This window comes from Melozone crissalis, unplaced genomic scaffold (genome assembly GCF_028551555.1).
Source record: "Melozone crissalis strain CALT ecotype California unplaced genomic scaffold, PUWL_Pcris_2 ptg000013l_1, whole genome shotgun sequence".
In the NCBI taxonomy this organism is placed as follows: domain Eukaryota; kingdom Metazoa; phylum Chordata; class Aves; order Passeriformes; family Passerellidae; genus Melozone; species Melozone crissalis.
Window position 1 is genome coordinate 46167487 of NW_026535791.1, and position 26820 is coordinate 46194306.

The window sequence follows — 26820 nt, forward strand, 5'->3', positions numbered from 1 at the left end:
AGAGAGGCAAATGTGATCTTAGGACACACTGAGACAGGTATTTCCATTAGAGCATAGTGGCACGTTCGGGAGTGATCAGGGGACTGGTAAGCCTGTCATGGGAAAGGACACCAGCATTCCTTGGCCTTCGCAAGATGAAGGAGAAGAGGGACTATAATTACTGTTTATATGAGGGAGTGAACACTGTTTAAACTAAAAAGACAAATGTTGGCACAAGAACAAAGTGGTACACAGTGACCATGATGCAATTAAGAAACAGCTTTCTAATTATCAGAACAATAAGATTCAAGATGAGTGTTCCATTATGAGCAATGGGGCAAAGAAACCTAACTACTTTTAAAATAAAGCTCGACTCATTTACAAAAAGAAATGTGACCTGGGTGTCTGGGATAGCAGGGACTGATTTCAACACCACAGGAGATTCATTCCTCTCCCCTGTGCCAGTGTGTCTGTACAAGTAAACAAATTATCTTAATTCTTCCACAAATATTTGTTGAAAACCATTATATCATTTAGGGAATAGCCAAAACTTTTTGTTCTTTATCTGGGAATGGTCAGGAAAGGATACATATTTACAAAAAACCATAGTTTCGTGATCTTAGATATCCATAATAGTACTGCTTACATATCTTTGAATACCTATTTTGGATGTAAGTACTAAAAAAGAGGACTTTACGTGTTCATTTTGAAATTATAGGGAATCAGTTTATTAATTCATGTTTTTCTAACACATAACAAAACTGAAAGAAAAAGTTTAAAATGACTATGGATGGGATAGGTGATCTATTCCTGATACTTTCTCTTAGGTTGACCCTCTTGGTGCTCTCAGTTCTGGGGTGCCCTTTTTTCTTCCTATTGCATTAATGGGGTCTGAGCTGACAAGGGCTTCATAGTGCAAAACCTGCTAATCAAAGGAATTAATTCACTTTTATAATTATTGTGTTCTATTTTCCTTCGCAGGGAATAACAATTCGCCCACTCGTGGAGTTTCTTGATGTCAAAAGGTCAAACAAAAAGCAGCCTGCTGTCAGTGAAGAGATTTATAACAGGGTATGTTGCAGCTTCAGTATCATAGGTGAAACTCTGGTATAGATGAAATTCCTAGTCACATTCAGACAGACTGGCATTCAGCATCAGTATTATGGCGAGCGTGTACTAGATTTATTTTTGATAGCTGTTCTAAGCACAATAATTGTAAAGCTTATATTTAACTTTTGGCAATTACACAAATTATTGTTACATATCCTTATTTTGGAATCGCTCACTTTCTTAATTGTTCAGATCTAGAAGTAAATCAACTTTCTGTAGTTTATTTTGCACATGAGATACGTGTTATTTTATAATTCGGCTACATCAGGAAACCTTTGGCTTGATTTAATTACATTATAGTGCATTTGATTTAATCTAATTAAACAAATGCCAACTTCTCTTAAACACACTCTTAAACTTACTAAATCTTACACCATCAGCCTTTTTTATGGATATATGTTTGGTACATGTGTCTCCAACTGCTGCAGATTATTAGCCATGAATCTTCTTGAATGTATTTCTCCTTGCAGCGTACCTGAGGCAAGTGGTTTGAAATTTCAAAAGGGAGGAAAAGTGAGGGCCACATTTGGGAAGGAAGCCAATCTAGGCATCTAAAGGTCTCCCCTTTTAGAGCTTATCCTTTGGACATGTCTATCAGGGTTTTTCCCTGAGACTGAGAGACCTGTATGATGGTTCCTGAATTAAAAGCAAACATGCTGCCTCTGGGATCAAGTGAGACCTTAGCTGAACTAATTCAGTTTTTCCTAATTGATAATGGACTCAGGAAGTGTGTGTTTCTAATATTAGGTGGACAGGATGCTCTAAGATGATACAAATTCCTAAAATATATCTCAGAACCTATTGCTGGCTCTCAGTTCTGTCTGTGCATCCTAAAGGGGTTGGTGCTGATGTAGGGAGCTTCTGTCCACTGAGATTCTCTTCTCCAAAAGTCATTCTTGCCTCACTGTCAGGCCTGGGGAAGTCCCAGGCATAGCAGCAAGTGGTTAGGGAATTTCAAGTAAGTGAAAATATAGGAAAACCCTTTAGTTTCAGGCAGGAGCTAAGCAAGATTGATACTGAGGAAATTAGCAACTAACTTCTGTCCTTTTGTGAACTAAGGAAGATTCAGGGGGAAAAAACCAGATTCTGTCTTTGAGCTTGGTTTGAACTGCTTTGGTAGGACTGAAGCATTGTCCTGAGTTGTGACTAGATGTTTCTGTTTTAAAGTAAGTTGGAAACCAATAAGGTCTAAGAACAAGGCAAGTGATGTCTATAAGTTTATGTAATGAACCAATGTTTTCCTTTAGTTCTTTGACCATGTGAAGACTGGAATTGAAGATGTGTGTGGACACTGGGGTCACAACTTTTGGAGAGATAAGTAAGAATGGCATTTGAAACTCTTTATTATACAGGAGAGGCTGAAATGGCTCTGCAGCAACAAACAAAGGCTGTTTGGCATCAAATTTCATTTTCAGCATTTATTCTTGAAAGCATATGGTTGTTTTTAGAACATGTGGGTTTCAAAGGGAAAGAAGCAAAACAATGTCTTTTACAAAACCACAAGCAAGTAGAACAGAATCTCCAGCTGGGAAGAAAGGCAGCCCTCTGATCCCAGGGTGAAGGATGGTACCTTCTGAGGGTGCATGATTCTGACTGTTGCAGAGCATTTCCTCTGTGTCTGCTGAGCCTTTTTTCCCACCCAGCTGTCCTCCTGAAAGCTGTATTTCTTAGGGCAGTTAAGTGATGGGTTATTTTCCTATTTGACATTAAACATACAAAAGCTAGTGGATTTCCTCTAGAAAGATCAAGGCAGCAGCTGGCATGAGATACGTGAGAGGTCCTAATGGCAGGCAGCTCCACAGCTCTTGATGGTATTCCTTAAGACTTAGTTAAGAAGATTACCCCTGGCAATACCTGAATAATTCATATTTTTACTTTATCTGTTGAATCATTATCATCATATGGTTGGATCTAATTCCTTTCACATCCAAATTCTTTAGACCCAAAGCATGGGCACTGCTCACCACCCTCTAGCCTCTGCTCCAAGAATTTAAGTGTTTTATATAAAGAGAGAATAGCACCAGCAGGAGTGGCTGAGGAGAGCCGTCACCAAATGACTGGGGGGTGACACAGTGAGGACGCTTTCCTGATGGATGCATGACATGGGGGCAGCTTTCCTTTACTTAGCCTGGTTCTCCTCCAGTCTGTGTGAGATCTTTAATGAAAAGATTGCAGAGCTAAGGAGAGTCCCACCTCCTTCATGACCTTCACACCCAAATTCAAGAATAATTTCAGAATGTCTGGAGGGCAAAATATTTTCTGACAAACAAAATCAACACCAGCTGTAATCAATATTTTTTCACTAAGCATCCAAGAGGGTGCAGTTGCTTTAGAGAAAGGAACAACTTCTAAAGTTTTACAAAAGCAGGCTAAAATTTCAAAGAAAAAGCAGTTGATGCAAATTTTGGCCTTTTATTTGTTATTACAGTAAATATTTAATGTTCTATTTGACTTGATGAAAACAGAGAATTAAAAATAATATTTTCTAATAACAGAATACCTAAACGTCTAAAGTTGCTTCTAGGGTGACTGCCCATTAACATATTAACCTATCTAACCTATTAAGACTATCTATCTGAAGTAAAGTTGAAATTGACCCTTTCTTAAGTTACTCAGCATTAAGTTGTTAACATGAACAGACACATTCCCAGACAATAAAATCCTTTAAAATTTCATTAACTGCAATATATTGGTTTTCTTAACTATGCACAACAAGAATTAACTGGTTGGGCTGGTTTGCCTCATGTACAGGTTTAAAAAGTTTGACAATAAGTACCTGCGAAGACTTCTAATCCGTGAGAACCAGCCCAAATCCAGCATTGTTTCTCTATACAAGAAGCTGGAGATCAAGCATGCCATAGAGATGGCAGAGAGTGGGATGATAAGCAAGGTGCCATCATCGGTGTCTCTCAGGTAAGCAAGCCATGCCAGCACGGCCAAGCAGCTCAGCTGGGTCACATAATTTATCTCACACCCGGGCTGCAGGCAGGATAAGCGCTTTGGCTTAGGGTACTTTGTGCCCTAATGTCACCAGAACAGCGAGAGGGTGTGAAACGAGAGCCTTTTGCCTGTAGCTTCAGGTGAAGGGCTGTGTTCTGTGGGGTGTTACTGGGACAGCTGCTCACTGGCACATCCATCTGCCCTGTACAGCAGAGGTGGGCTTGGACACGTGCCTACCTGCCTGCCTGCTGAGAACAGCTACAAGGGAAGCCTGAGGGGCATTTTGAATAGTACCTAAATACAGTGGACAAATTACTGTAATTTTTATCACATTTACATCTTACCACAGATTCAAATTAAATCAGGATTTCCTTTCTACATGTTAGGTTTTCACCTATTACTCGGTTGTTTTTAAAATGTTGTTTTCCACCTCTAACAAAGGAAATAATTCAAATATCATTCCTGACCATAAAAATAAAAACATTCTCTCTCTCTCTCCCTCTCCCCTATTTTCCTTTTTTTTTTTTTATTCTGCCACAGTGACTATCATGAAGCAAAGATAAAGCCCCTTTCTCCCACTGAAATGGAAAACATGCGAGAAATATTAACAAAGAATCTCTACCAAATACGACACCGAGTAAGGATGAACTTTTGCCTACATAAATATCCCACTGCTCTTGTAATATACTGCTTATCTTCTTAACACATCTTTGAGCTGGTGCATCTGCTCTATCATATAATAACAAATAATGCTCTTATTTAACTCTGTTGCCTTGAATCCATATCCTGTCATATGTACAGTAGCATATTTACATTCCTCTGTGTAAATACTTACTTGATCTTATACTATTGATAAGGCTTAATGTTTTTGTCTTATTACCTCTGAGACAACCACAGTATTAAAGAAGGATCATAGGTGCAAATTCAACCCAACATTGTCTACTTGTATCAGTATATTGGTCACTTCATGATATGGGATTAGATTTCCTATTTGCCTCCAGTTGTAAAATTGTTTGTATTAAGAGCAGAGATGATGAACTGGAAAAATAGTGAAATAAAAGCAAAAGGACATTTCATATTTGTCCTCCTGTGGCTAAGTAGTTTGAATGCCTGAGGCCTTGGAAAACATTCAAAAATTGAGCAAGCTTCAGCTTGCTGGAGGTAAAAATGACTTCCCTCTAGGGGACTCATCACTTTCAAATATGTGTCCTCTGCTGACATACTGACCAAGCTACTCCAGTGTGGGGGTAAACATGGTATTAAGCCAGCTTCTTCCATTTTGTCTTTCATTATAAAGATCAGCAGGTTAAAAAAATGAACCGCAACCAACAAAAAACCCAGGTGGCTGTGAAGCAGATTAATAAAAACATTCTCAGCATAATTATTGTTCTTGTTCTTAATCATCTGCAATACAGTCCTATTCACTAGGATTTATGATGCTTATTAAAGCAAAAAGCCTGTTTTTCCCTGTTCATGTAGTCTACCACATTTGACATCAAGCTTTATAGGCTGTGATCACTGCTTTTCCATTTCAGACAATGTCCTACAACCGACATAGCCTGGCTGCAGATGCAAGTGAGAAGCAGGCCAAAGAAATTCTGATCCGTCGCCGGCACAGCCTTCGGGAGAGCCTGAGGAAAACCAACAGCCTGTCAAGGGAGAGACCGGTACTTGCAGTTTCTGGTGTTTTTTGGGGTTTTTTTGGTCTGTTTGGGGTTTTTTTAACTTTTATCGAAAGCTGCTCTTTGTAGCTAACTGTCATGCAGTAAAAGCAATCATCTGACATGCAGGGAAAAATCCTGAATTTGGAAGACAACTGCACATGTAGTATCACACACCTTGTGTTGCACTTAATTTGCATTGAGCCCCTTAATTTTCATTGACACCTTCAGCAAGGCTTCAGGCTTGTAGAATGTGGTATAGGAGTGGGATCTGCTGCCATAATTTTATCTCAGAGAAGCTGGACAGGCTCTGTACACGATGTAGGTATGATCAGTATTCTCCATGAGTATTTTGATGAAGTGTGGATGATTAAAGGTTAAAAATTACTTTGAGATAGAAAAGCTACTTACAATAAGCTCCAAAATATAGGAGAGGACTTTTGATCACATCAGTCAGAGCAAGCTCTTGATTTGAAAAATATTGTATGCTCTTTAGTATTTATAAAATGTAGTCAGGCCTTCAGATTTTGACACTGGTTAGGAGAACTGCTTCCACTTACAAGGATTGCTGTGGCATGATAATATTTGGCTCTCTGAGGCAATCCTGCAGTTGTAAACTTCCAACCATATTGGAATGGAGCACACTAATTATGATCCTTTGGGTCATATCAGATATCAAGGAAATTAGCCATCCTGTGAATATGTATTTTCATGTTACAGGAATATTTAGTAACTGCTGTCTTCATTGATACAGTTGTCCTTCAGCAGCTGAGGCTGGAATAATTTCTCCAAAAGGATGATAATGTCTCATAGGTGATCATTTCCAGAGCTACTGTGGTGTTAGTTATGACAACAAGACTGTTCCTGAATGATTTTTTTTCTCCTCAACCACAGTTACATATGTTATCTTTTTCGTACAATTAAATTATTTACTGTGTGAGGAGTATAGTGAGGAGACTCAGCAGGACTTTTGGGGCAGGGAAAGAAAAAAGGATGTCTGATAACTTTTTAAAACACACCAGCTATAATTTTAAGAATAATTATCCGTGGATAAATCCTCCACAGAGGGAAGAGGAGAAAGAGGAAAAGAATAAAAATCCAAAGAGGAAAAATCTCAAAGGGAAAATACATTTCCTTCAGGTTCCCTTTGGGTCAGCCACAAGTAATGGTATTAGCAGAGGAGAGCTGGCAGACTGTAAAGATTTTAAAAATCTTTGTAGCAAATGTAAGAAAGGATGTCCTTGAGAAACTTTTGAAATTAAAAAAAAAAAAAAAAAGCAGCTTGTCCTGGAAAGTACCTCTCATGTTCTAGAAGTATGAAGTGTGGTCTGTTCTCAGAGCCTTTAAATCTTAGTCTGGGGAAAACAAGGATTTTATGCCCTGAACTGGTAAATGATCATGCTGGTGCCTAACTTCCTCATCAAGTTCAGTGTGACTAGCCAACTGTATAAAGTCATTTATATGTATAAAGTGCTTGCAGGATCAGAATGCAGATTAGTTCTTGAGCCCAAGCTACAGTCTCACCCGTATTTTTGCAGCTGGCTAATAAAAAGTTTTAAACAGGTTTTAAACTGCATGAAGTGCCATGCTTGTGGCATTTGCCTTCCATAGGAAAGCCTGTGCAGGCAAGGTTGAGGTTAGAGACCATACATTAACTCTGATCTCAGAGGGCATTGCACTAGGTTTTCATTTGATTAAACTGCTTGAGTTTATTCAGTCTTTACCTTAGTTAGCACAGCCTTCAGCCAGCAATCAGCACTGAGTGTGTAGTAAAGGATCACATATTAGCTAATTCAAAACCACTCTCCAGCCCTTTAGCTACAGAAACCTGTTCAAGCCTCAGTTGTGTATCTTAACATGCATTATGCAGGTACACTAGGCTGCAGTGACTTAAAATGTTTGGTTTTCTTTGTATGCAGGCTGCAGCAAATACAAAAAGATTCCTTTCACTTCCTAAAAACACTAAACTCCCAGAGAAACTACGAGTGAGAAACAAAACATCTTCCAGAGGTAAAGAAATTTTTCTTCTTTTCTCTCTGTGCTGCAGTCATTTTGCTTGCATAGAAGAAAGGTTTTTCCAGGAATGATACAGAGAAATAAGCAAACTAGAGCATTTAAAACAGTGTGTCCTAAAGCAGAAATGTGAGTGTAGAGAAATGCCCTGGACAGGAGGGTTTTGTGGGGCATTCTCACCTCCTATCCCATACTGGCATAGTCCTCCCAGCACATCTCCAGTCAGCAAGCAGCTGCCTGCTGCACTTCTGCATCAGGAACACTGCCATGGCTCATTCTTCTCATCTTTATTCCATAATCCAGATATCCCTCCTGGATTATGAGCCTATTCGGTTCTTTTCTCTCTGGGGTCAGGGTAGAGGACACCGGTCTGAGAAGCAAACCAGAGATAGAAATGAGGACATTAGATCTAGTTCATTGTTCTCATGAAGAACCTGAAATGCTGTGGTTTACAAGGTTTACAACCAAATTGTTCACTTTTTTTCTCTGCCTAAACTCACAAATGCTTTATATTGTAGTTTTTGAGTTCTAACAAAAAAAATTTAAAAATCTGTTGGAGCACAATATTTGATGTGAAAACTTTGCCCAATTCTATATATTACTTTTAATACTGGTTTTATTACCATGCTTATATCGTACTTGGGAGCATTTTCTTTCATGGCAAGCTGTAATAAGGATCCTTTGCTGGGAAGAAGAAACCTGTGCAGAGTTTCTAAAGTTTCCTGATCTCCACCCCAATTAGTTTTCCACTATTCCCAATTAATTTAACAATAGACTGTGCTTTTGTCTGTTAATAATGATATCATTGCTCTCCTGAGTGTAGGATGCCTTTTATTCTGTAGTTAGTCTGCAGAGGTCACCTACTGTCACCTAGAATTAAAGAGAAAATATGCCTCCAGATTATTCAATTGTCAAAAAATATATTATTTGACATACTTAGAAGGGAAAAAGCCTGAAAACACAGCCTGATGAAGACCTGCCTTGATATATAATTATCTGGATGAATGGGCAATTACATGGTGATATATTTTGTTGACCCCTTCCTCACCTTTTTAAAAGAAATAACATGAAGGCAACTAATCTAATTTGTTCATATGACAGTTGCACAGTTGTTTACTTTGATGTATTTAAAACATCATATCTGATTTAAGTCTAAGAACAAATCTGAGGCATTCATAAACTATTGTTAAAATTATTATCAAATATCTCAAGTGTGTAAGTTTTGATGAAGATGTTAATTCTTTTTAAAGAAGTCTGCTGGGGTAAAATATATGTACATGTGCACATCCAGACTATCTCCAGCTTGATTTACCTGGCAATGATCATTTAAGGGCATTCCCTAAGCAATGATGCCACCTTTCCCTAGAGCATATTCCACCCTGCTCTGAGTGGAAGTCTGCAGCACTGGCAGCCTCTAAGATTTGCCCTGTTGTTTCATGTCTTACATTCAGCCTTATTAAGGATGGGATATTTCCACCCATCTGTACATTGACCTTGAGAGATCCTTTACCTGGTAAGAGTATTGATACTCCTTTTTCAATGTCAAGTTTCCCTGTACATGTTGAGCTCTAGAAATTCCTCTCAGTTTAGATTTTGTGAGATGTGGGGCTGAGAAATCTAATTTTGGTATCCTGCTTGGATGTAAGCAGGGGCTAGACCCTAAGCTCAGAGAGATGCAGTTTTTTCTGTCCAGAGAACTGGAAATTTTCCAGAACTGGGGAAATATCACTTCAATCAAGGGATCACTTGACAATCAAGGAGCAGCTGAGCGAGGCCTTTCTAAAAATCACACTTTTGAGGGTAGGGATGTTTTAAAGTCAAATATATCCCCTGTTTTGGCAGATTTAAGAGGCTGTTACTGGGTATAATCAGAAAGCACTGAATACAGAAAAAGATGGGAAAACTTTATTCAATGACTGCAAGGGCCCTGTGTGCTGTTACTCAAATATTCCTGGAACAGTTATATTCTACACCTAAAACTATACTTTTGTTTTCAATTAACAGTGGGTGACAGCAGTGACTCTGAGCTGGATGCTGCTACCACAGTGCTCAATCTAAGGCCCAGAGCAGGGAAAATCTTGAGAGACCAGAGACTGAGACAGCAGAGGCCGCTACCTGAGTTTAGGGTGGAGTGGAAGAATGAAGTTGACGGGAGCCAGGCCGGACGGGGAGAGCAGCAGGACCCGAGCACCTTGCCTCAGCCGTCCATTGGGTTCAGGCAGCCTCTGCTGACCAGACCAAGATTTGGCACTTTGAGCAGGGAAGATTTGACTGCAGACCACGGGTCAGCCAGACCTATGCCACCACCACAGTTAGTTAGGCAGGCGTCGCAAGGGGACAGGCAGAGAAATAAGCCTGAGAACCAGCTGTACTGAACAGAGCCAAAGGAGAACTATTGATAATAAACCATGGACATACTGAATTAGGATTCTCAATGATCTGATCAGACTGTGGGATCCATTACAATAACAAACAAGCCTCCATCTGGGTCTAACCACTTCCATTTGAGTTAAGTAAACTCCATTAACTAAGTGAAAGGAATACTGCAGTGATTGCAATGTTAGAGATACAAAAAAATATGTCTCTTTTACAAATAACTTATAGCAATGATTTAATTTAATTACATTATTTCCACTGTTAAAATAGAATGGAAATGTGCCTTATCACATCATCTCTCATGGAACCAAGTCATGAAGGTTCAATACCCAGTTTTCCATTGAAGTCATTGTTGAAAGTCCAGTGATGAATAGATTCTTAAAAATACCCCCAAACTTGTGTATCATTTCAGATTTTATTTATAGTCAATAATACTTGTTTTAACCAGAGCGTCAACATGAATACCACTGAAAATTGCACAATGCACCTATCCTATAGACTTCTAAAGAAGAATAAAGATATTACTGAAGCCTAGTTTGCTTGAAGACCTCTGACGCAGAAAAAGAGGAAGAAGAGAAGAAACAAGCTGTAGGGGAATTGCAAATAAGGCTTATAAAAAGGACTTGCAACAAAGACCTGAATAGCTTGAATTTTTACTTTCTGAATTTTTGGCAATATGTTACCTTTGAAAGGTACTAAGGATCACCAAAGAAAAACTGAATTACCTTGGCTTTCACTTATGTCAGCAAGAACTGAGAGTGCTTAGCAGGACACCAGAAGGCCTGAAAACAGAAAACTTCAAGTGGATAAATAATGTTTTGAATCAAAATTGCTTTTTTGCACCTTAGTTACTTGGTTGCAATGTAATGCAAACACAGCAGTAGAATAGTTGCAGAGCACTGCTCGTAGACAAAGCGAGCAGTCTCCTGTTTGAGTCAGGGACCACTGAGACTCAAGAAAGCCCATGCTTGTGACCCTGGTTAATTTGTTTTACTTTTTGTTTCCTCATCTGTAAGAGGGGAAAGGTAATCTTTTCTTTGTCTGAGCTATGCACTCCAAGGAACAAAAATGTTCCATCTAATTTGTTTTTACAGAAAAGTAGCACAGTGGGGCCCTGGAATCAGCTGAAGTCACTGTGCACCTTAATAACATGGACTTCTTGATCCTAGAATCAATGGCTGTCATTTGAGGGCGTGTGGGAAGCATTAAAATAAATGATACTTAACTGTAGCTCTCAGGAATTTGCACTTTCTGTCCTGTTTAATCTAAGTACTGAGCTTGCTTTAGCACAGATACACATTTCAGTACAATGCAGAAATAATTTTCTTTCTACTTGTTACAAAATTGATAATTTTCATTGAAGAATGTACACTGTGAAATCATAACTTTTCTCTTTCATTAGCACATTTCTAAATCTGTGGGCAATAAGATTAATTTTTTTTATTTAAGCTTGTTTTGAAAGAACTATTAAAAATCAGAGTTTCCTTTTAAAACCACAAAGTAGATTTCTTTCAAATGTTCATGGGTGGGGGTTGATAAGTGGGGATGTAAGACTTTCCTTCTTCTAACAGCATTTCCAAAATACTTATTTCACGTATATATTTGAAATATCAAACCTTCCCAAACTCTTTCCTTAGGTCCTTTAGTCTTTTTCCTCTGTTCAAGCTATGGAAAATTCTGCTGTATGGCAAAAGCAAAGTCTAAGCTTCAGAGGAATGGCTCTGTGAACCCTATAATCCTAAGTCAAATGTTCATGGGTATTCTCAACAAATGATTATTGTGGAAATCAATACTCAGCTGTCCTCTAATGATCATCTCCTGTTTGGAAATAAACTTGGGTTCAAGCAAAGCCAGCAAGTTTTGAAAACAAATTTAAATTTGTCTTTTAACAGGAAAGTACTTTCATCTGTAAAACTGTCAGGGAATGCTATGTCACTGCATTATTTGGATCATATTTGAATAAGAAAAAAGCCTCAAGTTTTGATTTCAGTTTTGAGACAACATCCTCCTTACAGATCAGATTGTTTAAATTAGCTGTTTTATATCAGGCTGATACGAAATCTGACCAAATCAATAAATGTGAAATGTTGCACATCAACATTTAGTTTACTGTCTGTGGAATATTCTTGTTTGTGTGCTGGTAATGACCAAGCACTTGGCTTCTGTCTGGGGAGAGCTGCCTTTCATTTTCTTTTTTTTTTTCAAACAGTTGTTATTTTTTATGGCATAATTTTAAATTATGAATGCAGGTTTCAGGAGCCTTGCTGCTATGCTGGTTGCCCATTAATGCAGGGCACGCTCACATTATTTGTGCTTAAAGTGTTGCCCATAGTACAAACACATCAATTTGAAGGTCATTTTTATGAAATACAGTCTTAAGCTCTTGGTACTTCAAAACCTGATAGCATGTTTTTACCTTTCCAAAGCACTTGAAATCCACAGAATACAAGCATCAAGGCACATCTCCAGCATGGTCACACTGTGAAACAGAATTGCAAATCTTCTGGGACTCCGTGTCCTTGCGAGCAACCCTCTGCCTTCCTCACTTCTGCTCTTCCCACCCTTTTTAGGCTCTTTCCCACTACTGCTGAATGCACCCTTGCCATGTCTGGGAACTGATTGCTGGGTACTCTCCTTTTCAGCAGCAGTGGCAGCAGCAGGTGGCACAGGCATTGTTCCAGCTAGCCCTTATCATTCAACTCTCACTCTGGTTCGGTCAGAGGTTTGTCTTTGCCGTTTTTGTTTTTGTTTTTGTTTTTGTTTTCCTGCAAAGGAAAAACACGTGAGCACTTTTTTTTGAGCCTGCAGAGGAGACATCCTTCATGTTGCATCCGTTTGCCTGCTGGAGAATGAAATGCCCAATAAATCTGTCCTCGAGCACCATCTGATGGGGAAAGTCATGCATTGACGTTTCTTGCTTTTTCAAGGAAACCGGATCTTCTGCAGTGACTGGGAAACTTGCCAAAGCCACACACAAATATTTTGTTTCCAGATGGACTCCCCAGTACACTCTGCAGTACAGATATTTTAATGCATTTTTGATGAAGAATTTTCAGTTTTAGGGACAGTGGGAAAATACAGTTCCATTCTGAATTAGGGTTTTAAGGATTTTCCCTTCAGTTCCTGAGATGCCTATAAACTGAAATAAGAAAGTAGGTATAACAAGGCCTAGAGGAGATAGACACCCTGTTACCTTTTTTAGGCAGATACTTGAAAAAAACCCCAAGAATAATTTGCTGAAAGAGCTAAAATTTTAAGGGCTGTCCTACTTTGTACTAAAATATAATGCAAATTCCACTGAAACCAGTTCAACAAAAGAAAACCTTGCTGCATAACAATTTAAAAATTAGAGAATATCCTTCTGCACTAAAGCCACATAGAAATCACATGGAAAAACAAAGTTAAAATTTTTGCCAAAATAACATGCCTGCTGTTATGAAGGGTATCTTGGGCTCTCTGGAAGCAAACACACTGCACCCTGCACCAACTTTTTTAAGAACTGCCAAGTCCACCAATTCCAGACATCAGCTGACACTCCAAGAAATGCTTTAGCTGGTCACCATTTCCAAAATTGTCCCAAGTTCTGTCAACACCCCCCAGCCCCTGAAGAAAAGATGAAAGACTTTGAAACTGGATGCTGGAATGCTGTTTGTACCACAAGAGCTCTGGTCCAATAAAAATATCCTTGTTAATGTGCATAAATGTGGCACCCTAATTGCCACAGGTTTTGTTTCAAGCAGTAATTTTTTGCCACAAAAAGGAAAAGAAATTTTAAATACTTCAGCTTACTTCAATTTTCCTCTCTGAGACTTCCTATTTATCAGATATTTGACAGAATGGACTGGTTCTTACTATACAGCACATCTCAAAAATAGTTCCTTGGTGCTGAAATTTAAAATAATTAAAACTTTGAATTAATTTCTCTTTGTGCATTAAAACATAAGTTTTTCAAGACTTCCCTTTATAATAAGCTGCATATTCTTTCATTTCTAAAAGCAGTCTGACCTCCATTTACAATAATTTGATTCTCAAAGTTCAGGCTCCAGTACACTCTTACAAGATTCACGATCAGCTCTTTGTGAATTAGTCTTCAATATTATAGCAATAACAGCACAGGCAAGTATTGGGTTTTCAAATGCCAAAGTGCCAGGCTGAAAAGGATCATTTACCCAAGGGTATCCTGCAACACCGACAACCAGTTTGGCACTGGCAGCACCCACAGAGATTCCCAGCAGCAGGAATTTTATGGCACTACAGAGAACCTGAAGTAATGAGCAAGTCAGGTCATAAACAGTGGTACTTGTATTTTGTTGCTGCATTATCTGCTCAATAATCCACTTGTTCTCAGAAGATGAGAATGGTACTGACCTTTGTAATAGTGCTGCAGTGAGTAAATTCAGAAGAAAGAAAATGACAAGAAATGGAAGTCTGAAGAAGTGATATATTGGGTTTGCATGGCAAGGTTTTGGTAGCAGGGGGATATAGTGGTGGCTTCACTGAGAAGCCGCCAGAACCTTTCCCTTTCTCTGACTGAGCCAATGCCAGCTGGCTCCAAGGTGGACCCACTGCTGGCCAAGGCCAAGACAATCAGTCTGATAACATATTAAAAAAAGAAAAAAATGAGTTATTTCTTAGAAGCAGTTGTGGCCAGAGAAGAGAGAAGTGAAAGAAACAACCCCGCAGACACCAAGGTCAGTGCAGGAGGGGAAGAAGTGCTCCAGGCTGTGGAACATTCATTTGCAGGCTGTGCTGAAGACCACGGTAAGGAAGCTGTGCTCCTGCAGCTCATGGAGGTCCACGGGGAGCAGATGCCACCTGCAGCCTCTGGAAGACCCCATGTCACAGCAGATGGATGCCCAAAGGAAGGCTGTGACCCCATGGGAAGCCCACACAGGAGCAGGCTTTGGCAGGACCTGTGGATCCATGGAGAGAGGAGCCCACAGTAGAGCAAGTTTGCTGGCAGGACTTGTGACTCCATGGGGAGCTCACACTGGAGCAGTCCATTCCTGAAGGACTGCACCCTGTGGTAAAGGGACCCACTCTGGAGTGGTCAGTGAGGAACTGTAGCCTGTGGGAAGCAGTCACACTGTAGAAGTCCGTGGAGGACTATCTCCTGTGGGAGGGACACCACGCTGGAGCAGGGGAAGGACTCTTCTCTCTGAGCAGCACAAGAAACAATGTGAGATGAACTGACCATCTCACTACTCATCTCCCTGTGCTGCAGCAGGAGAGGAGGTAGAGCCTGGGAAGGAGGGAGGGGTGGCAGGAAGGTGTTTTTAAGATTTATTTTACTTCTCATTAGCCTGCTCTGATTTTGATTGGTAACAATTTCAATTATCTCCCCAAGTTGAGTCTATTTTTCACATTAATCAGTGAGTCATCTCTCCCTGTCCTTAACTCACTAGTGTTTTTTCTCTCCTCTCCCCTGTCTGGTTCCAGAGGGGAGCGGCTTTGGTGGGTACCTGGTGTCCAGCTAGGGTCAAACCCCCCACGGATATGTTTATAAAGGATCTCTTCAAAAGCACACAGCCTAACCCAACAGGAGAAAAAAAATCTTACCTTTGCTTCATCATTTAAAAGCAATAAAATCAGTACTTATACAGAGCCTCGTCAACATGAGCCGATCAAAATTGTCAAAAAAGTCACTTAACTTACCAAAGAGAAGGGCAAAGATCAAAAAAACCCAAGGAACCAAACCAAAACCCAACCCTTCCTACAAGCCTAAGAAAACCGACCCAAAATAAAGTAACAGCAAGCAAGAGAAAAATCTTAATTTGCAGTGGTTTGCTGGCAGAAACTGTTTTCCTTTAGTCCATATTCAGATCTGGTTTGTTAGTCTTCAGCAGAAGATCCTACAACTGGATTCGAGAAACAGCTGAGTAATTCAGTAGTTTGCCCCCTAGAATGAAGCCAAAATTAGCTGCAACTGCTCCTTCCTCAACTTAAAATGGGGAATCATATCTCTGTATCTGCAGGAATGTCATTAAATCTTCACTCCCTGACCTTGCAAGGTTATGGCAACTAAGACGCAACACAAGGGATGTAAATGTGGCCTCCAGGCACAAGGAACAGTAGCTTGAAGGACTTAATCTCAGAATTGCAGAGTTCTCCATTTTATTTCGTCTTTTTCATTCACTGTCAAGCCACTTATTGGTTGAATCCTTGGTTCCTGTGCCCTTTGTGAGAAATGTAGACAGATTCAAAAAAAAGGATCCACACTTCACATTGACTTGAACACTTCTATTTTGTGCTGTTGCTTCAGCAGAGGAAGATGGGAAAAAAACCACAGTGACATGATGATACATATGGAATGTCACTTCATTTTATTTCTTAAAGTCCTTAAAGAAAAAAAACTATAGTGCAATTCTTCTGTACCTGTACAGAAAAGAAATGTTTCTGGGGCACTTCAGGAATAATTTTGGCCTACAAGCAAAAAACTTCTGCAAAATGTGTTGCAACAAGTCCCCAAGACCACAGGCTTCCACAGATTTCTCAGATGTGAGGCTTCTATAACTTCCATTCAGTAGGATAGATATTAGGATAGATGTAGACAGAAGTCAGATTAAATCAGTGCAGCAATTTAGAAGGGTAAATGTTATGTCATATAATCAACAAGTATTGGAAAAATTATGAAATCATTCATATATGTTAATTTTTGAAGGTTTTTTCAACTCTTTTCCTTAACACCTTGCTAGAGATGCAAAACAGAATGCCCTTACTTACAGAATGGAGGTTTTAGGTAAAGGAAAAAATAAGAAAATTAAAAGATGGAAAGAAACAAAATAAGAAATTTAGAGCAACAATGTTTTGGGCATCTACCAAGAATGGCAAGAGAAGATAAGAGACTTGAAAATGCCTCAAGTTCCTAGAGAGAAATGAAACATACATTACTGTAATAAAGAACTCAGGGTATGTACTGAAATCAAAGTGGGAATAAGACACTGATTATGTCAATAAATAAAATTAAAACAATTCAGAGTTCCATATATGAATTCCTATGGTGCTTCCACTGGAATCACAGAGGTTTCAGAAAATATTTGACTGCTAGTAGGCAGTGGAAAAGGTAAAGAAGAAAATGAAAATAAACACAAGCACCATCCATGACTGACCTGGAGCAGGAAGAGTGTTTGCACTGATGTGTTCAAGGGATAACTGAATTGCATAAAACCCCCCCAAACAAGCACTTACATAGTTGACTTTGTACTTTCATCAAGTAAGGTAATGAAGATCATAGAGAACATTATCAGAGCAAAATACATTTTTTCCATGTTTCATATGAAATACAAACAATGGTAACTTGCAAGTAATGAGTTTGAACAGTAAATAGCACAGGAGTGCTACAACTCTGTACAGCTCTGAGAGTAACCTCTTTTCAGTTAAGCCATGCACACAAATGAGGACTAAAGTGCTAACAAAACTGTATTTCTCTTGTCACTGAAATGTCACTTATGCCCGAGATGAAACAGGATGCATTAATCCAGATCCATGAACTACTGGTAGATGCTCACACCTTTAGTCATTTGAGAGAATTAAGAAGGACATTTATTCTTAAAGTGAAGGTAGAAAAATTGCACAGGAAATATAAATAAAGAAATTATGACAAAGTTCCTCAGTAGAAGTTATTACTAAACAGAAGCCACCAGTTCAAATTTCAATAAAACTTAAATTCAGCCTCAGTTTCAGTCTGAATGGCCTTGTATTATTCTAAGATTAGGTCTTCTAGTACATTAAGTTAGCATATACCCAATTCTGTTACCTGGGAAAGACCAGGAATCAGCAGGGGTTCCAGGATTACTCCAAAGTGCCTAACCATGGTCTGGACAAAACATGCTACACAAAAATCACATAAGCAAACATCCTGTTATATAAGGTACTGTCATAACAGACAAAAGGAAATAGACCACAAAATAAGAAATTAAGGCCAAACATATTGCAAATTCTCCTGATTAAATAATTCACCTTTGATTCACCTTTTTTAAACAATCTTTCAATCTAAACACTGTTTCAAAAATGAGATACAAGCAGGATTTGCGCGCTTCCCAACATTCTTTTTTCCCCTCGAGAAAGGTTAAAAATACATTTAAAAAATCACAGCCAGTACAATATAGCAACATGTGCTCCTCTTAGAAATAGTGGTACCTGTTGGAATAACATCTGTCTAGATGGTTGTACCTGCTGGAATAATACCTGTCTAGACTTAAAATCCCTGCAGCAGAAGTACATATATATTCTTGCTTCCACAGGAACATAATGTGCTCTCCTTAAAAATCATGTAATTACTGTACAAGCCTGGCAGGTGAAGATACATCTGTGCAATCCAAAATTGTGACTACTGGTTCTTTAACTTCACACTTCCATGACTACGGTATTTTTGTTTGTTTGCATTCATTATCACAATAGCAACTAATGCTAATCCCACAGCTAGACTTGGAGGGCCACAAGGACTGAACTCCTGAGCAATTCCAGAAAGGAGTGGGGCAATAATACGTCCCACTGATGTCACTGACTGTCCCACACCCAGGAGTGTCCCGCTGGCCTCGTTCCCACCGACAGTCAGCTCCAGGTCAATGATACAGGTACGGCCGATAGTGGTGGAGAAGGCCAAGAAGGTGGAGGACAGAATGACCATCCATATGCTCGGTGCTGAGGCATACAGGAGAATCAGCATGCAGGTAAAAGTGCTGGAGTGCAACAGAAGTCTGTAAGTGTTGTGCCCATAGAGTCTCGTTATTGGTCCGAGCAAACAACCAGCCAGGACTCCCAGTGCACTGCTATAGCTCATGAGGTATCCAGAAAACAAGGGTTTCACCCCAAATCTCTCCTCCAAGGCAAGAGTAAAATTACTATAATACAACAGTATAGCAACAGACATCAGGAACCGCACTAAAAATACATCCCACAAATTAGAGCATGCTATTCCTTTAATTTTCTTCAGCACTGTTGCAACTTGGATCCATGGAGACTGGAAAAAACTACTGTTTGTCACAGCTCTACTAGTTGCTGATTTCAAGTGATGTTCATGATTTGATTTTGCTGAGAAACTGTTTGTTTCTTTGTCTTGGCAATGGTTCCTATTGCTAGTGTTTTCTTCACTCCAGGGTAACATCCAGACAAGACCTATACAGATGAAGAAACTAGTTGATTTCATTCAGTTGCATCAACTTTACATGGAAGATATTAGTTTGATTGTAACAATTAAAAAAAATACTTCAACAATACTTGCTCTTAAAAAATTTGCAAATATTAAGTCTAGTGTTATTCATAGTATTGGTTCAATTTTAAATGCAGTGAAAGCAAGAAAGGAAAGCACTGAAATGCCACACTCACACAATATAAACTAATCTAATGGCTAAAGCTAAAATTCTGCTTTCTAGTCTTCATCTTTGGGCACATCAAAAACTCCCATTTGTGTCTGAATGTAAAGAGGACATAGGCAGAACAAAGGAGAAGGACCTGGAGGATAACTGTTTCAAAATTCCCACCCTTCCACATAAGTTCAAATTCAAACAGTAGTATTGGCATACACAATGATTATGCCATAGATGATAAACACACCGTGCATTCAAGGTATTACAGATGGCATAAAAGGACAAAATGAGGAATGAAGGGACCCAAGATGCAGGATGTGACATCAACTTACCACCATTCAGAAGGAAGATGGAGGCACAGATGAAGGCTGTTTGGTAAAAGCCACCTTTGAACTCCGCAAGGTAGCCACCAACAACAGGTCCCAGAATGAAGCCCACACTGGAGGCTGCATTGAAGCGCCCCATCACTAAAGGGCGATCCCTCTCCGAGACCAGGTCAGACAGCAGGGCTTTAGAGATGGACAGTGTGTGTTTGAAAACACCTGCAACAAAATACAAACAAATCAATAAACATGTATCTCTCGGTCCAAAAAACAGACAGACTCTATCTCAGGTCCAAATTTGTATGATTTGTATTTTTAAAATTCAATTAATCACAAATTCTTCAGTGCTGGAGTAAGCAGCTTTGTGGAGTTTAGATGCCTGGTGGGTTAGGCCACATTTCAAATTATTTTCAGGGAAAAAAAAAAAGAGAATTCTTGATTTGTAGAGACTTTTCAATACTAAGGTTCAGTTGGTGCTACTGGGTGATGATGCTATGCAGCCACCCATACACCATGATTTCTCCCATAGTAATTCTCAGCCTGAGACTACAGGGAATTTAAACTGCAAAATGCCAAGTGTTTACTCACCTACAAGGATTCTAGAAATAGCAAACAGGAACACTGTGGTGGAATTTCCAAGAAGGAAGTAACCCAGTGCACTGAGAAGAATACAAGCAAGCAGGGAATATCGTCTTCCTACTATATCACTCCAGCAGCCCTTTCACAAAGCAGGAAAGAAAGGTTAGCTTTCTATAACATTAAACTATGTGCAGTGATCAATCAATACTTCTACATTAAATTGAGAAAAGACATCAAAGGACTGTCAATGAAAGCCTAATAAGCTTATTACACAACATTCCTAAGTGCTCAAAATTTGGAAGTCCCAAGGAGAGCTCTGCCCTGCTGGCAGGCTACCTGCCAAAATTATAATTTCATTTAATGTAGTGTATACAGAATTTTTTTAATAAAAAGTCACCCTTTTAAAAAGACAGTTCTGCAATAAATACCACAAAATATTACCAGTAGAAGCCCTCTGAAAATCTTCCATAATCAGTCACAAATATTTGCTTGCATTACTCAGGCTGCTATGTATGAAGACACTTGTTGAACATACTAAAAGCAATGATCTTGTCTATGAAGAGTTTGTTATCTGAGCACAGACAGGTAAGAAGTAGTTTGCAGAAGGCAAACAGAAAACTTGCATTTATCATGCTTTTAAATTGGCTTGATTTCCAAGAGGAAATAGTTTTTTAAGAAAGTAGACAATGGTCTTGCACTTCCAAGAACATGCCACAAAATTACAGCAGGAAATTATCCCAGGTGTCCTGCATAACAAACCCTGAAACAGTTATTCTGTGAGACATTCTCATAATCTGTTCTCTTCAAAACTAGAAAACTAGTGCCAGGGTAATATTAGGATATAAAAATCAATAGCTAATAGAAAACAAAACCAAACAAATATCAAAGATACAACGATTAATTTAGTCCATGTAGTGAATTACAAGACACTGCTCATTAAGCAGGGAAAGCAAACTAGATCACAGGCTATGAAAAACTGACTCATGAGACTGCTTTCTGGACAGGCTACTGCACTGCAGGAAACTGCTCTACTAGCACCAACACTAGAGGAGATAAACCTGTGTAACTGTGACCTGCTCAGTAATGTATCTGAGCCCAAATCTATATTCTAGTTTTTGTTTAAAAACTGTATTCTGTTTGGGCCTGAAAAACCTAGCAATTCCCCATAAACAAAACTGCCATTTCTCATGCAAACTGAAAATTGGTTCCTCCAACCAAAATGCTTGTATGAACACTTTATGCATTTTCAAAATGTCAAGAAATGCTATTATTAACCCCACCCTTTTCTCCCCTACAATCCATAGAAATACCAATATGCTCTGGAATGCAGTGTTAGAACTCACCACAAATGTGCTGGTAAATAGCTGCATTATACCATAGAGAGATCCTAAAACAAACAAAATACCAGTGTTAAAAATTCAGGGTTTTTTTTTTAAATGAAAACTGCACAAAATTTTAAATTATGAAAAATGGGAAATCATGGGAACAGTTTACTAGAAGAATGGGAAGAGGGAGCAGGACAAACCAAGTTTGGAGTTTAGCACTTAATAAAGGAAAGAGTTTCAGGGAATGACAAAATAAAAAACAAAAAAAGTGCTGAAAAGTTGTAAAACTATATAAGGTAAAATGATGTTGCTTTGTATGGTGTATTAAACAAAACCAATCTCGGCATTTATAACTGCTTTCTCAGAATCAGGAGAGAATTTCTCTACTGGATTGGACTTTCCACTTGGTGCTTAAGTCTACTACAAGGCACCACAGAAGCTCTGAAGAAAACTCAGACCCTACTTTCTCATTTTGGAGGCTAGGAGATTAGCAGCATTTAGTGACAGAAGAGAAGGAGTAAAGAGAAGCATAGAGAAACATCTGTTAGACTCTAATATATAAGAATACACACCAAACCTATTTTTTTTCTAATGTTAAAAATCAAAGCAGATTGTTGAAATGAAAACATATGTCTGACTAGTTTCTGCTTAAAATAATACTTTCAACTCAGTGCAGAAGCAGAATTATTTCATACAAAGTGTTAAATAAGAATGCAAAATAATAAAACTGAGTAACAGCTCCCATGTCTGGGAATAGAGAAAATACTGTATCACTCCAAACCATAAACAATGCCATAAAAGGTACTTTAAAGACACAAAACATGCCTAAACACTAAATACTTTAAGATAAAATTCCAAATCTTCAGAATTTATTTGTAAACACTTGTAAAAGTGAATAAATATTTTGCCAAGACAGCTGTAAGGATTTTAATCAAACTGGGAACGGTCATGGACATTGGAAAGCTTTGGAGAACCAGCTGCAGAAGCACCATTTGCAAAGTGTAAATAACAATAAAACTACAAGCAACACCTCTGGCTCTCTAAATTGCTAAGCTGTGAATTCTTGGAGGCTGGAAAGTACTGTACAAATGCTACTGCAAGACTTCCTTGTTCTTTCCAGTTGTGCTCTTTCCCAAGCATGTGCTTTTGGCTGTCAGTGCATAAGTTTGGACAGGTCTCTGGGTCTAACACAGTAGGGCTGCCTTTAAAAGTTACACATGGAAATTGTCTTTATCTGTTATTATGCTATTAGCAAGGAAGAATTGTGTTTCAATGTCCAATTTGCAGCAAGGCAAAATCCAGGCCTTATCTTACTCTTTCATAAATCAAGTACTACAACTCACCTATGATTCCAGCAACTGTATGACTTGCTCCTAGAGATTTGATATGAAGATTCATTAAAGGAACCACCATGCTCACCCCGAATAAATCCTGAAAAGAAAGTAGGAAAAGTTTTAGTAACTTTCACAAAGACAATAGCAACCTGGCTTAATAACAGTCATCATTAGAAAAATAAATTAAAAAAAAGTAAATTATCACCATATCAACACAAGGTTAAAAGAAAACTTTTCATATTACAAAACACACAAACTGAAAGATAAAGGATTGCCTCACAGGGGAGTTAAACCTATGAAAACATCAATTTTCTTCCCCCACTCCAGATGCAATCCTTCTGAAGATATATATTTTAACATTAAATATTCCTTTAAATCTATTAAACTTTACCTGTTTAACAAGAAAAGTACTTAGTATTAGCCCTTTAAATTCAAAGTGGTCTACTTTCAATCACCTAAACATGCTTTTAATTTGTGCAAAGAACGTATATTTTGAAAAATGGTACTTTCACCCACCTACAATGGGGAAGAAGCTACAATAGATCTAAACCTACTAACAGACTGCCTTTGTGTAGTGACAAGACAGAAACTTGAAAAAAAAATAAAGGCAAAGTATAATTGAAAAACATTTTGTAAGAGGAGGGTAAAGGACACTGCCCATCCTGAGAAGTACAAGGATCTCCTACTTGTTCCTTTTGCTTTATTACTTTTTGTTAAGCTCACCACTTTGACCCAGTAGTTCTTTCAGTACTACTACAACCTGGCACAGCATCCAGTGTCCCTAGGAGATCTATTGGAGCACAATCACCTTTCATCACTGACTGCTCGAACTGAACTAGACTACCTCAAGGACTGATTAACTGCAACAGTGTGTGTCACTAAGTGAATTCTCACAGTCTGTCATTAATTATTTTTTGATGGTTGAAATTGAGGCTTACAAGGTTAGAATCATTAAACACATCAGCATGAACAAACAGAGCACATCACTTACAAACATCCTCAGTAATACAATCTTAGCTGTCATATGTGAATCTGAAGAAAGGTTCAGTGACCTTGTCCAGGTCATCAATGGAGAAATTAAGAAGCACAACTCTCAGACTATACCCTGGCAGTACTGGACTGTGACAGGCATGCAGGTAGAGCAAGCCCCATCAACCACTATCCTTTGATGGGTAGTTACATCTTATTCCACTGTGTAATTCCTTCTGTAGAGTGACAGATATGCTGTATTTATTTGTCTGCCTACAGGAAGTTTGCATCACCACATCCTCTAAAAGGACACTCACTTGGTTGATTTTCTTGTGTGCTCCAGCTCAGTGTCAATAAGCTATTTCAGGGCTGGAGAACCACAGCCTTTAAAAGTCAGTTAAAAGGAGCAGAGTTCACTATAATATTTGCTCCAGGACATAAACCAGCTGGGTCTTTCTATCGCCCAACCTGAAAGTAGGTAAGATAGTTATCCTGACATTTCACAGTGCAAACTGATACTCATTTTGTACTCATTTTCCAAATCGTCGCTTTTAAATTTCAAATTAATTAAGCGGCACTTTCCTGAGGCTCAGGAATCACTACAGAGTATGAACCTTTTAAAAAGTCTGTTCTTTCAATAGGAGACTTCTTTTTTTTTTAAGAGAAACATATTTTTAGGGTTTTTTTGGGGGGTAAATTTACAGGAACCACGGGTATTTCAAGAACAGGAAGCAGCTCTGTTATAAACACCAAGGCAAGACTCAGCTTTTCGGGTGCTACGCTATCCCATGGCATTCACAGGATAAAAACCCGACCTTTGTGCCGAACTGCGTGGCTGTTTGCAGGGGTGAAAGAGCCCAGCCGCTGCACACCACCAGCGCTACAAGCCCTGGCGTTCCCGAGGGGCCGCTGCAGCGCTGCACCCCGGCAGCCACGGCCTGCAGAGGAGCCACTTCCCGCTCCCGGCCGCGGCCGCCCGCCGCAGGCCCCGGGGCCGCCGCTTACCAGGAATCCCACCGCGTAGAGGCACCGCACGAAGCGGGCGGACGCGGCCAGGCTCGCCGTGGCCGCCCGGCCGCCGCCACCCTCATCCTCCTCCTCCTCGTCCATGCGGGCGGCGGTGCAGGGCCTGCGCAGTGCCCGCGGCGCGGCGGAAACGAGAGGCGGCGGCGCCGGCACCGGCGGGGGAGAGTCTCGCTGTTGTTTCGTTTGGCGCGGTATCCTAAGTGTGTCCTCTTTCTCGGGAGAAGATGAGGAAGAATAAGGCACCCTGCCGGCCTCGGGAGCCGTCGGGATCCCTGCCTGCACCCTCCCACACACACCTCTGTAGGACTTCGCCCTTCCTGCCTCTTGCGTGTTTGTACGGGGAACATTTTGCAACCCGGCCCGTTGGGGCCTGAGGCCCTGGGGAGGGCAGGAGGAGCCCGGTGGAGCCGAGGGGATTGGGAAACAAATATGCCATAGGAGCATGGTGATGGATCCCCTGCACAGTTCTTGTGGTGGCTGTAGAAAAATGGCGTTTTGGCCCTTGCACCTCCGATCCTACCGACCCATATGGAAAGCGCCCGTGCCCCAGCGCTGCTGCTGCTCCTCGGCCATCTCTCGGGCTCAGCCCGGTGCCTGTATCAAGTGTTTCTGGCAGCAAAGGGTTTTCCTGCCTTGTTCGTGGCTTATCATGGTGGTACTGAGCCAAGGAGGAAGGGCATCCCTCTTCCTGCTTAGTACTTTACAGCTGTGCTGTGCTTTTGTTAAAAGTCAGGGATAACTGGAATTGTTGACGACTAGTTATGTTATATTACGATGCATTTGCATCCAAACCAGTGAAACTTCATAAATCTCTCAGAAGCACTGGTGGAAATGATTGTTACATGCAAAATGTGACCGCCCAGCTTTGTGTTGGAGTCAGAGGTTCGCTCTTTTGTTTAGTTGCTTGGCCAGGGACCAGGATTTAAAAATGCACAGGGGAACAGGAGATGCTTTTAATTATCAGTAAGAAGAAACTTTTGTAAAATGTTGATGACTCTTACACTTTAAAAGTTAGCATGAGTTATTAAGTTTGAGGAAGATCATTCAATAACTGACAATAGCATAACTTCAGTTCTATCTTCATGTTTCCAGAAGAAATAAATATCACAGGGTTGAGGATCTTTTACAGATTTAGGTCACAAAAAAGAAAAGGGGAGGGGAATGTGATTTTCCCATGATTATTAAAAATTAAGCTAAAAAACCCCTCAAAATACTAAAACTGTAAAGAATGACATATTTATATATATGGAGCTTATTTATAAGATACCAAGGCAAAACTTAGCTTAGTTTCTGCATAGGGACAAAGATGTTATCAGAGTCCAGAAAATAATAACTCAGTTGTTTAATATCCCAGTGACTGTGATGTTTTCGTGTTGGCTTAACCAATACATCTTATTAATTTATCTCTTTGAGGCCACTTTGAATAACAAATTCTCTCTGTGAGGTTTTTAAAATTCTGGATACAACACTAAGGGAGATCAGTTGCACACAATTTCTCTGAAATCGACAAAATGGTGACAAGATGCTGAAATATTGGAGCATCCTGGGAATTGTTGCTACATTGTCTGCTCAATATTGTGCTAATTCTATCCTTGGTCATTTTAACTGATAGAAGAAATGGAAAGTGCCTGAAAATTTATTACAAGAAAGTATTAAAGAGATGGATGATTAAAAGATGTTGCAAGGGTTTAGGTACTTTTCCTGGGGTCCAGGGGACATTGACTTCTATGCAAATACTGAGCTCAACTGAAATTTTTAAGGTTTTTTGTTAGTTTCTGCCATAAGTCTCTGCAAGCTATTCTGTATTTTTCTCAGGTTCTGAAAATCAGAATGATGAAATATGATGGGGACAAAGTATTGCAGGCAGAAATATTGAA

General features: G+C 39.5%; 2 protein-coding genes across 2 annotated transcripts in view; one reads left to right on the top strand and one right to left on the bottom strand.

The window, feature by feature from the left end:
• Positions 1 to 12086, top strand: part of SLC9A2 (solute carrier family 9 member A2) — a 33710-nt gene extending 21624 nt beyond the window's left edge. Inside the window, exons 6-12 of the mRNA XM_054271767.1 lie at positions 961 to 1050; positions 2337 to 2407; positions 3841 to 4002; positions 4570 to 4666; positions 5565 to 5696; positions 7610 to 7700; positions 9708 to 12086. Of these exons, the coding sequence (XP_054127742.1) occupies positions 961 to 1050; positions 2337 to 2407; positions 3841 to 4002; positions 4570 to 4666; positions 5565 to 5696; positions 7610 to 7700; positions 9708 to 10078 (1014 nt within the window). The 3' untranslated portion in view covers positions 10079 to 12086. The remainder of the gene's footprint in view (positions 1 to 960; positions 1051 to 2336; positions 2408 to 3840; positions 4003 to 4569; positions 4667 to 5564; positions 5697 to 7609; positions 7701 to 9707) is intronic.
• A 4334-nt stretch (positions 12087 to 16420) lies between these two features.
• Positions 16421 to 25031, bottom strand: MFSD9 (major facilitator superfamily domain containing 9). Its single transcript, XM_054271682.1, has 6 exons — positions 24923 to 25031; positions 22958 to 23045; positions 21633 to 21676; positions 20299 to 20428; positions 19720 to 19929; positions 16421 to 19196 (listed from the first exon to the last, which is right to left on the bottom strand). Exons 1-6 carry the CDS (start codon positions 25025 to 25027, stop codon positions 18409 to 18411), a joined length of 1365 nt encoding a protein of 454 aa, XP_054127657.1. The 5' UTR covers positions 25028 to 25031; the 3' UTR covers positions 16421 to 18408.
• Between the last annotated feature and the right edge of the window lie 1789 nt (positions 25032 to 26820).